The sequence below is a fragment of the Ictidomys tridecemlineatus genome, chromosome 11 (genome assembly GCF_052094955.1).
Source record: "Ictidomys tridecemlineatus isolate mIctTri1 chromosome 11, mIctTri1.hap1, whole genome shotgun sequence".
Classification (NCBI taxonomy): domain Eukaryota; kingdom Metazoa; phylum Chordata; class Mammalia; order Rodentia; family Sciuridae; genus Ictidomys; species Ictidomys tridecemlineatus.
The window spans coordinates 47,469,104-47,481,772 of record NC_135487.1 but is presented as its reverse complement, the minus strand read 5'-3'; the positions used below and the strand labels follow the sequence as shown (position 1 = coordinate 47,481,772).

General features: G+C 35.7%; 1 protein-coding gene across 18 annotated transcripts in view; it reads left to right on the top strand.

Moving 5' to 3' along the window:
• The window catches only part of Tm2d1 (TM2 domain containing 1), a 206,076-nt gene that overhangs the window by 5,079 nt on the left and 188,328 nt on the right, over window positions 1–12,669 (top strand). For all 18 annotated transcript variants that reach the window (XR_013427843.1, XR_013427842.1, XR_013427841.1 and 15 more), the window contains exons 3-4: window positions 2,027–2,135; window positions 6,404–6,495. Coding sequence is in view for 7 of the 18 variants with exons in the window: in XM_078026384.1 (XP_077882510.1) it covers window positions 2,027–2,135; window positions 6,404–6,495 (201 nt within the window). In the remaining 11 variants the exon portion in view is untranslated. The remainder of the gene's footprint in view (window positions 1–2,026; window positions 2,136–6,403; window positions 6,496–12,669) is intronic.

Below are 12,669 nucleotides of genomic sequence, written 5' to 3'. Positions count from 1 at the left end.
TTTTTATGTTTGATTTTGAAATGGGATCTCACTGAGTTGCTAGGGCCTTGCTGAATTGCTGAGGCTGGCTTTGAACTTGTGATCCTCCCGTCTCAGCCTTCCAAGCCACTGGAATTACAGATTTGCACCACTACACCCAGCTACTGGATGTGATTTCTATAACAAGTTATATTGTATAATGACCAGCTATAATGAAATGTGCCAATCTAAAATTCATGTCAAAACAAAAGCTAGAAATAAAGGTGACAAGAGCCAAAACATCTTCATATTTCCAGCATTGAAACACAGTTCTCCTTGAGGAATGCTTAAGTTGGAAAAGCCACTATTTTGCTATTATCATAGTAAAAAACAGTTGGGATTAGAATCATCAATAGATGGTGAATGTAGGGGAAATTTTTTTTTTTTTTTTTTGAATCTGGACATTGAACTCAGGGGCACTCAATGATTGAGTGAACATCCCATTTTTTAAAAAAATATTTATTTTTTAGTTTCAGGTGGATACAATATCTTTATTTTATTTTTATATGGTGCTAAGGATCAAACCCAGTGCCTCACACGTGCTAGGCAAGCGTCTCCCACTTGAGCCACAACCCCAGCCCTCCCCAGCCCTATTTTGTATTTTATTTAGAGACAGAGTCTCACTGAGTTGCTTCGAACTTCCCCATTGCTGAGGCTGGCTTTGAACTCATGATCCTTCTGTCTCAGCCTCCCAAATCTCTGGGATTACAAGCATGCACCACTATGCCCAGTCTGTAGGGAAAATTTTTGATGAAGAATAGGCTGTTTGCAAGTTTTTTCCCCAGTACTAGGGATACAATCCAGGTTCTCATGCATGCTAGGTAAAAGCTCTACCAATGAGCTACATCCCCAGTCCTTTTTAGTTTTAGATGGGGTATCACTAAGTCCAGGCTGCCTTCCAACTTGTAGTCCTCCTACCTCAACCTCCCAAGTAACTAGGATTATAGCAGCTGCATGATCTCAATGAGTCTGCCCACAAAAACATAAACTGTACGTTAGAAAAATCTGAATGCTCAACAGTTAACATGCCCAGTGTGTAGAGTTTTCATCCCTTGAAATAAGTAGCTCATATTTCTGACAAAAACTGCTGTAGAATCATTGTAGCAATATGGTTTTCTCTTCATTCTTATACTTCTTACCACCATTTCTGAGGTTCTAAGCTTGGATTGTTAGCCATTTTTCTTTCATTTTTTTTCTCATATCAATGTAAAGTAGCCAATAGGAATGATTAAATAACTTTAAAATCTAAAATTTTCAAAATATGGCAACTTGAGCAATTGATAGTATCAAGTTGTGCCTGGCAGACACTGTGTTAATTCTCATGTCATGTAGGTTATGTATATAGATTAAATTGCTAAATGCTGAAATAGTACAATACATAGAATAAAGAGTTTTAATTTATGGCAGCCAATGCCTATAATAGTTAAAATAAACTGAATATTCAAACCCAGATTATGTTAAAATGAATTACCAACAAAACTTTAAGAAATATTCTTTTTTTTTTAAACTTTAATATTTATTGTTTAGTTTTCGGCGGACACAATATCTTTGTTTTGTATGTGATACTGAGGATCGAACCCCGGTTGCACGCATGCCAGGCGAGTGCGCTACCGCTTGAGCCACATCCCCAGCCCCAAGAAATATTCTTTATCCTAGAGATGAAGTAAAACGCAAATAATACTGTGCAGTTCTTCCTTTGTCATGTTTGTCAGAGGCAAGAGATTGGACTAAATGGACCTTGTATAACACAGTGGCAGTTTTCATATTTGTGTTGAGACCACTCTATCATTTTATTTATTTTATATATACATATATACATTTTCTTTCTTTCTTTCTTTTTTTTTTGGTAGTTTTTCCTATCTAAATTAAACTCTCCTGTCAGACGTTACATTGGAAGGTAGTTTGTTGAATTTTCTTGTGTGCTTTGCAAATATTAGGGGGAAATATTACATACTTTTACTACATAAAAAGAAGTAATTTTTTTTTGAATTTTTTTTTCTGCCTTTAGTTTCATGTTTTCCAGCACCCAATATAACTTGTAAGGATTTCAGTGGCAATGAAACACATTTTACTGGAAATGAAGTTGGTTTTCATAAGCCTATATCTTGCCGAAATGTGTAAGTACCATTATTGATATCTAATATTTTAGATTATTTGTTTATGTAACATGTAGATATCATAGAATGAAGAGTTAATTTATGGGGAAATCCTGCAGATGTAATGTTTATGTTTTTACTTGTCTCAGAGTCTCTGTTTTTTTAAGTATACATATGTTTTTATAAATGTAATTCACCAATGAAGAAAGAGCTAAATTCACTGTGTAGAATAAGACAATAAATGGTCTCATGCCTTGTTGAGTAGGGGCAATAAGATTATCAAATGAACTATGAAATGAATTATAAAAAATACTGTTTTCAAAATTTGGAAGATTTCTAGAATACAGATAGGTATTGTATGCCTATTATATCAGAAACACAAAAATGGTTATTATTCATTTTCACATTAAGAGCAGTTTGAACTTGACTAATTCTTTGTAATGGATATGGATATTGAATAATAATGTTAAACAGAATTCAAAGTTTTCATTTTGGAATAATAAGGCAAATGTATTTAATGTTCTCTGTTTAAAGGACTTTTATGCTTGATTTTTATATTGATTACAGTAAAACTTACATCCTATTCTTTTATTCTTGCTTTGTACTAAAATCAGAATTTATTTTTACCTTATAACTGTATATGGTTGCATTTTATTTGATGGCATCTGTTTATATTGTATCAAGAAGTAACCACTGTTTTGCTCTTTCTACAACTTCTTTCAGAATCCTTTGAGCTTAGAATCCTTTTTTCTTTTCTCTTTCGACCCTAGTTCATTGAGTTAGTGAGGTTTTGATTCTGTCCTGCTGTGTAATCCTAAGCCAATCACTTAATCTTCTTGGGTTTCAGAATTTCTCATTAGCAAAGTTAAAATTGTTTAAAGGAATTACTTTCAATGTATTTAAGTATGGTGTAGTCAGTGTCTAAACTACAAATAAATATTTCTGCCTAAAACACTACAAATAACAGTGTATTAAGTGTTAGTCCAAGATATCTAGGTTAAAATACAACTAAGAAAATCATCTGTTGAGTATAGATAGCTACCTACTCAATTTGAACCTTACAAATTCATTACATGTAATAGTAACACTATAAGATGTGTTATGTAGTTTTGAAATGAGTGCTGATTTTTCTTTCAGTGTCTTCAAAGTGGAGTAGGCTCAATGCATCTGAGCTGCACTAATAATGTTCATAAGACATTGATGTCTGTTATGATAAGGCATATCACCATCAAGAAAACCAGATACTCCAAGTCTACTACCAATTTATTCCCATCCCATAGTAAAATCTACAAATCTAAAATAGAATTTGCTTGATGAGTATTGAATCTGAACGATGGAAGTTAGTGGTAAGAGTTATAAAACTAAGGTGGCCTGATGTATCATTTTTCTTTTTCAGAATATTTAATACATGCATAGCCAAAGGGCAGCTGCTATTCAGCTATGAATAGACTTACTAACAAATTCCTATTTACTGGGAGTCCCTCTTCTGGTTTACATATTTTTTGCTCCTGTTAGCATATTATTTTTCAAATTATATATTACATGAATACTTGATTAAAATTCTATCTTAGTATTGCAGATACAACCATATTATAGTATTCCCCAGAAAATGAAGTCTGGTAACCATGTCTGATTGATTAGCAAGCAATTCACCTCTTTATAGTGGCCACTTATATTAGTTGGAACAGGCTAACTGCTGTAATAAATGTCTTTAACATTTCAGTAGTTTAGTACAATAAAAGTTATTTCTCATTCTTACCATGATCCAATTTAGGTTGGCTTAGAAATCTGAGGAAGAGGGTATGAGCAGGTCGACGGTTTTCATTTTGCATGAAGCCATGCAGGGGCCCAGCTCTTTTCATCTCTTTCCCCCCCTTATTCCTCATATTTAGTCTGTTACTTCTGCTTTCTTAATATTTACCTGTGTGTGGGCGGGGGGCAGGAGGGGGGTTTCTTTTCCTTTTCCTTTTTCTTTTTTGTCATTCTGGGGACATACCAGGGACTTGTGCTTGCTAGACAAACATTCTCCCATTGAACTACATCCCTGGTCCAGTATTTAACAGTTTTGTTCACTTCTTTGTGCTGCTGCTACTACCTGAGGTTTTGGAAAGCATCCTAACTTATTTTTCTACTTCTAGTGTGGTACCTCATTACAATGTGGATGGGGCACCACTGCCTTGTGCATTAATATGGATATTATTGTAGTATGAAACACATGAGCAGGAGGATCTTTGGGCAATTTACCATCTCTTCCCAACTTTCCAAGAAAATGTTGTAATTGTGAGTACAGTGCAAAAAGTAAAAACAAAACCCCACAGGATTATTTACAAGGTTCTGACTTGATCAGATTTGACTTTGGTTCTGGATACCTCTCTCTTTATTCCCCTTTGCAGTAAAATTCCTTAGAAGAGTCGTCTTAATACTTCAGTTTTTCTCTTTCCACTTTTTCTCAGTCTCAGTCTCCTTCTATTCAGTCTTTTGCCTTCATTGTATCATCAAAATTGCTCTTGTGAGATCACTGATAATTTCCTTTTAGTTAAGTTTAAGTAGTAAATTCTCAGTTATTATCTCACATGGTATACTAGCCACATTTTTTACTTGACTTCCAGGATACCATTCTCATCCAGTTCTATTTTTTCTTTACCTCCTTAGTCTCTTTTCTGATTCCTTCTTCTTGGAATCCCTCAGGCTCAATTTTCAGATCTCTTCTTTTGTCTGTCTATATTCAGCAATCTTATGGCTCTAAATGCTTCTTATATGTTTGTAACTTTTTTTATCTCTAGCCTAGATGTCATTCCATAACTCCAGATTTGTAAATCCAGTTATCTTTTGGGCAATTCCATTTGAATGTCTGATACATACCTCAAACTCACATCTGAAACTGAAATTCTAATTTTCTTTCCAATATTTATCCATCCTCAGCCTTCCCAACTCATTAATGCTAGCTTTATCTGAGTTGTTTAGGATAAAATCGTCAGTGCTATTCTTAATTATTTCTTTTTTCATACCCTAATTTAATACATCAGGAAATCTAATTGGTGGTATTTCAGAATATATTCAGAATCTGATTACTTTTCACTGATGCTTTTGCTATTACTTTGGATCCAGCCATTGTTAATTCTCACTTGAATTATTAAAATATCCTTCAAACTATTTTGAATTTGCCATGTTACTTAATTTGGTCTATATAATGTTAGCAGGTGTGAAACAAACAAAAGTTTAAGTGCTTGTGGGCATTAGCTTTCCATTTGTTCTTTGATATGTCATGAGAAGAACTTGCCTGAAGTAGCTGCTACAGGATCAGGTTGGGTCCTTGTTAAGTGAAACTGATTTCAACTGAATCTACTCTTTGGATCCAAGCTCAACCAAACTGCAGCCTGAAGCAGAATATCCTAGTTTAGCTACCCTAGGTTTCTTGAACTTCAGCCAATCTTTAATCTATGAGAATAAAAGCTTGTTATAAGCCACTGAGCTTTGGAGTGCTTTGGTATATGACATTACCATGGTATTAGTTGATGAATATTCTCATCCAGTCTGTTTTCAACATAGCAGCCAGAGTGATTATTTTAATAAAAATTTAAATCAGATCATGTTACACCTTTACTTAAAATCCTGTAGTAGCTTCCTATTTCCACCAGAATAAAACTCAAAAGAGTATTTGTAAATGGTGTACAGGGCATGATGGGTTTCCTTTACTCCCCATTACCGCTCTGACCTCATTTTGTAATAGTCTGTGCTTTTCTCATTCTGCTCCTGTTATACTGGCCTCAAACTTACAAGGTGTGCTATCTTTGTACCAACTGTTTTTTGCTTCAGACACTCTTTTCTCAGAGGCCTAGCATGGCTTAATTCATTTACTTCCCTCAGGTCTTTACAAAGACATTACCTTCTCAATGAGGCTTACCTTATGACCCTATTTACCCCATTTAAGTGGCTTCTGGCATTCTGGATTCCCTAACCATGCTGTTCTACTACTATTACTACTACTTTTTTTTCCATAATATTTATGACTTTCTAATGAACTATATGATTTCTTTTAAAATATATTTGCTTTTTGCTTTCTGCAACTAAAATGGAAGCTCCTCAGAAACAGAGATCTTTGTTGCTTTTATTCATTAATGTATCTTAGTAGCTTAAAAAAGTGCTTAGCATACCAAGGCACCTCAAAAAGCATTAATGGAATGAATGAATGAGCCATTTAAAAATAATTAGTAATTTACAGCTTGGTTTTTAAAAATTTTCACATGTTGGAAACATGAATATGACACTCAAGTTTTAATTCTATACAGAAATGGCTATTCATACAAAGTGGCAGTTGCATTATCTCTTTTTCTTGGATGGTTGGGAGCAGATCGATTTTACCTTGGATACCCTGCCTTGGGTAAGTATGTTTCATTAAAAGAAAAAAAAAAATTCTCGTGATTTTGTATTCTAGTCAAGAGTTGTTTTTTTTTTTTTTAATTGGTAAGTATATTCTTAGATTAAATCTCTGCATACTGTTAATATTACAAGTTCCATGTAATTGGAGTTGAATAGTTAACATTCTCCTGTGAGTGTAGAGCTATCTCTACAATTCAGTTTAAGTAAGAAATGCTGACTTTTCCTGTGTATTTACCTTAGGAAAACACGTACTCTAGTTAGTGTAGGGATTTACTTACGACAGTATTACTTGGAACTCTGAGTGCCAGTGCTGGGCACACAGTAGATTTCAGTGTTTTATGAATACATGGATATTCTCTGCCTCTCAAAAAATTTTTTTTCTGCTTGAAATTTTTTCACTGTTACCCTGGGAATAGAAACTACTTTTTTCAGAATAAGTTGATGTTGGAATTTTGATGATCAGCATGAGCTGGTGGGAACCTGATTTTTAAAAATTCTTTGTACTAGGGAATGAACCTGGGTCTTACACATGCTAAGCAAGTACCTTCCACTGAGTTATGTCCCAGCCCTTTTAAAAAATTTTTGAGATGGTGGCTGGGCTTGTAGCTCAGTGGTAGAGCACTTGCCTAGCACATATGAGGAGGTTCTGGGTTCTATCCTCAGCACTACATAAAAAATAAATAAATAAATAAATAAAAATAAAATAAGGATATTGTGTCTATTTCCCCCCCAAAAAAAAGTTTAAAAAAAATTTGAGATGGGTTTTGCTAAGTTGCCTAGACTGGCAAGTTGTAGTCCTTCTGCCTCAGCCTTCCCAGTAGCTCATCATGTGTGCTACTGTGCCTAGAGGGAGGCTGACTTATTACCTGTTAGCATCCCTCTCCATACCTTCCTCCTGCCTGCGGTATTCACATTTTCCATAATTACTAATGCTTATGAAAACAATTTGTATCTGGACATGGTAGTATAAATCACACCTGTAAATCCCAGTGATTGAAGAAGCTAAGGCAGAAGGATTGTAAGTTTGAGGCCAGTGTTGGCAAGTAAATGAGGCCCTGTCTCAAAATAAAAAAATAGAAAAGCCTAATGATGTAGCTTCGTGGTAGAACAGGTAGAACACCCCTGGGTTCAGTCTCTACTACCACCCCCTCCAAAAAGAAAATTGTTTACCTTTGACCACAGCTTTTAGTAAACAATTCTTTCATGTTTTATCCTTATTTAAACCTTACAGCTCTGAGTTTATCCTCTTCTTTAAATCCTCTTTAACAGGTAGGGAAACTCACCAGAGAGTTAAGGGATTACTGAATTTGAGACCTTACTTTAGTTGGTGACTTTTATTATCATCTTTATAGGTAGAGAAATTGTCATGAGATTAAGAGATTTACCAAGGACACTCAACTAGTGACCTTAATTTGAAACCAAATTTTCTTGTTCCAATGATCATGCTTTATTTACTGTAGTACGCTACTTCTGTATTAGCCCATCACGGAGCAAATATAAAGGTTTTTTTTTTTTTTTTTTTTGTAGGTTTCTTTTTCTTTTTTCCCCTGCAATATTTGAGATTGAACCCAGGGCCACTCTACTACTGAGCTACATCCCCAGCTCCCTGACCCACTTTTTTTTTTTTTTTTTTTTTAAGTTTTGAGGCAGTCTTATGAGTTGCTGGGGCTGGCCTCCAACTTGTGATCCTCTTCTTAGTATCTTGAGTTCCTAGGATAATAGGTGGGTGCCACCACATCTGGCTTGGCTTTAAACTTTCTATTCTTGTGCCTCAATCTCCCAGATAGCTGGGATTGCAGGTGTTCACCTTGTGGGCACAAAAATTTTTGAATGCTCTGCTTTCCAGCTCGCAAAACTCACTTTATTCCTTCCACCCAACAACAGAGGTATGTTTCATATAGCTATATCTAAAACTTAGTGTTTTATGTTCATAAAGAAAAGTCAGAACTTAAAGTACTGTGTACAGTAATTTATTCAGTTACCATTTCTTCAACATTTAAAAAAGTAATTATGTACATATTATATAAATAATGATAAAGATCCCAGAGTATATTGGTTAAAGAAAATAAATGTGAAATAAAATTAATATGTTGGTAGGTCAGTTTATGATGTTAGACTGTGATAGAGCCATAGCAAGGTGCTGTGAGAACACAGAAAAGGGATTGGTTCAGGAGGCCATGGGCATAAATAAAAATCTGTTAGAGGAGATGACATTTGATCTAGGTTTTAAGGATGAAGAGATTAAAGAGATTTAGGCATTGTAGAGAATGGCATTTGCAAACTCACAGGGTATTGAAGTATGTGAATGTGCCTTGAGAAAAAGAGGGATAATTTAGCCTGGGATGTAGGAAAAATGCTCACAGAATATGAAATTGACTGTAGAGGTAGCTTGTAGTCAGATCGTAAAAAGGCTTTGAGTGTCTTCCTTTGGAACTTGGACTTTACCTTTTAGACATCAAAAGTAATAAAAGTTTTTACATAAAAGTGTCATGGTCATAGTTACCCTTCAGAAAGATTAATATTGGAGGAATTGTGGGGTATTGCTTGATTGGGGAAAGGCTTATATAGCAGAACAAGCTAAAAAAAGGTTGATGGAATAGTCTTGGCTTGAATGATAGTATAATTATACGTTGTCCATTCCTTAGAGCAACAATACCTTTTAGTAACACAGCTGAAACCATATAGTATACAGGAAAGCCTCTGATTTGCCAAATAAAATAATTTAGTCTAACTATTTTTAGATGAGAGGGATGGAGAAACTAAGTTCATAAAGAGAAAGTGATATGATCTGGTAGTTGCAGTGTGTCCAAGTATTTTCTGTTTTGTTTTGAAATGAGGTCTTGCTTTGTTGGCCAAGCTGGGCTTGAATCCATGATCCTGTGGCCTTAGGTCTCACTAGTAGCTGAGATTACAGCTGTGCACTACTGCTCCTGACTTCTAATAGTTCTTGCATTTTCCTCTGTCCTCTTTAAGAAGACTAGACCATATATAGTTTTTGGAAGGATTTCTAACTTTTAAAATGATCATGAAAGGTTGTGAGGGAAAAAGAAACAATATTCTTTAGAACAGTTTATTCTGTGATGAAGGTTATACTTTTCTATTTCTTTTTCCTTTCATGGTGCTGGGAATCAAACCCAGGGCCTCGTGTGTGCTAACCAAGTACTCTTACTATGGAGCTATACTTTCAACCTACTCTGAAATGATGATACGAAATAATAAATATATTTAAAATATTTGGCTCAACGAGTGACTTGTTTTAGCTTTTTGTTATGTCAGATGGGCTGTCGGACATATAGTGTAAGTTAATGTTTTAGACAGTGCAGTGCATATTTTTTTTTTCTTGCAAAGTAAAACTCTAGGTAGTAGAAATCTGTATACATATAGTGGCTCTGGTTAGTGGTTACTAGTTTTTTTTTTTTTTTTTTAATCAGGAGCTGTTTTTCTGTGGCAATTGTCACTTCTAGTTTATTATCAATATAAGCCAAAGAGAACCTTTGATTTTGAGGCTGATGTTTCACAACTTTGCAAATTTATTTATTTATTTATTTTTGGTACTGAGGATTGAACCCAGAGGCACTTTACCACTGAGCTAAGTCCCCAGTCCTTTTTTTTGAGGCAGAATCTCGCTAAGTTGCTGAGGCTGACCTTATGCAATCCTCCTGCCTCACCTTTCCCAGTCACTGGGATTACAGGCGTGTGTAACCGCGCCTAGCACAGATTTACTTTTTTATATTAACTTTAAACTTCAGTGTGAATGTTTTTTAAAACTCTGAATAACATAACTATATCAATAACGTTTGGATGTTGTTTAATTCAACAAATATTTTTAGTGCTAACTTGAGAAAGGAAACAATCTCTCATCTGCTTCATAGCTTGTTGCTATTGTCCTATTTTCCATTGGCTTTGTGTTTTTTTAAATCTTTCCATTCTTAGGATCTTGGAATGAGAAGAGTAAGTGAGTATGTCAAATTTGTTATTTTTAACTGAAAATCTTCTTATCTCTTTAAGCATTCAAATTCACACACACACACACACACACACACACACACACACGTATCCCTAACTTACTTGCATTTAAGCTTCTTTTTTTCTTTGCAGTACTAGCTGTATTGGGGATTGAACCCAGGAATGCTCTATCACTGAACTACATCGCTCATCTGGTATAGAAGGCATACCTGTAGTCCTAGCACTCAGTAGGCTGAGGAGGGAGAACCACTTAAGCCTAAGAGTTTGAGACCACCTTTAGTGGACAGAATCCCCTAAGTCTTCCTCCCAAGTAGTTGGGATTACAGGCACGTGTTACTGAATTAACCTGGATTTAAGAGGTATCTTAATACTAAGGGTCTTGGTATGTTTTATCAGCTGATCAAATCTAATATGTAAAAATTTGTTAATATAAAAATTTTAAATGTTTTAAATTTTATTTTATTTTTAATGCTGGAATTGAGCTCATGCAAGGCAAGCATTCTACCACTCAGCTACACCCCAGCCCTTTTTATTCTTTTATGTTGAGTCAGGGTTTTGCTGAGGTGATGAGCTGGTCTCCAACTTTCAATCCTCCTGCGTCAGCTTCCCAACTAATTCAGATTGCAAACCTGTACCTCTGCTCCTGGCTGAAATTTTAATTTTTATTATAAATCCAAGGTGAAGGAATTTTAGTGTTTTTTTGTGTGTGTGTGTGGTACTGGGGATTGAAACAGGAACCTCATACATGCTAAACAATCACTCTCCTACTAAGCAACACTAATTTGAGTTAAAATGATTGTTGTTATTAAAAACATTCTCCCCCTCTCCCCTCCTATTTGAGTTGTGGTCTCTCTGTGTTCCCTAGTCTGATCTCAAACTCTTAGGCTTAAGTGATTCTCCCTCCTCAGCCTATTGAGTGCTAGGACTCCAGGTATGCCTTCTATACTGCCGCAGTCTGGCTAGGCACAAAATCACAAGCCACTCAAGCAGGAACAAACTTTATTTTTGAAACTGCCGCCAATGCCCCATGCGCTCCGGGAAAGATGCACTCGGCTTTCTCCCCCCCCATTCCAAGAGGAAGTTCCTCCTCCGGAAATCCCTCCTACCGCACTTCCCCAACCAATGGGAACTCTCCAAGAGTCCCTTAGCAGGCCGAGGTGGACAGCAGGAGTCCAATATCCATATGAATGTAAATCTTTTTTTTTTTTTTTTTTTTTAAAGAGAGAGAGAGAGAAATTTTAATATTTATTTCTTAGTTCTCGGCGGACACAACATCTTTGTTGGTATGTGGTGCTGGGGATCGAACCCGGGTCGCACGCATGCCAGACGCTACCGCCTGAGCCACATTCCCAGCCCCTGAATGTAAATCTTAAAATAATCATATCATCTCAATGGCTAGCTGGCGTCACCTTTCAACCAAAAATGCCATGCATCATATTACTTGGCTGTGGCTCTTAGCACTATACCAGGATAGAAAACATTCTTAACTGGGTAATACAGTGTTGACTATTTTGTTTTTGCAATCCTGGGGATCAAACTCAGGACCTTGCACATGATATGCACATACTCTACCCTGAACTATACCCCAAGCATTGACTTTCTTTATATAAAGCTTTTAAAAATACTTCCTTAATACTGTTTATGGTCATTGAAATTTTTTTAGATTTTTTTTTTGAGGTATGACTTTTAAAAAACATTTATTTTTTAGTTGGACACAATTTTATTTATTTATTTTTATGTGGTGCTGAGGATTGAACCCAGGGCCTAGGAACTAGGAACTAGGCGAGTGAGCGATGCTCTACTGCTGAGCCACAATCCCAGCCCTTGAGGTATGATTAACAATTAAAAATTGTGTATATTTAAGGTGACAATAAGGATTTGTTGTTTTTTTTAAAAAAACTTTTTGTGCTATGGGGAATTGAAACCAGGGGTTCTTTACCACTGAGCTATGTCCCTTGACCTTTTTATTATTTATTTGGAACAGGGACTTGCTAAGCTGCTAAATCTGGCCTCGAAATTGTAATCATCCTGCCTCAACCTCTTGAATTGATGGGGTTACAGGCATGTGACACTGCACTGGCAAGGATTTGTTTTAGCAGTGCTAGTGATCAAACACAGGGCCTTGTACATGCTAGACAAGTAATGTTCAACTGAGCTATACTCCCAGCCCCAACAATGTATTTGTATAAGTATGCCTTATGTAGTTCTT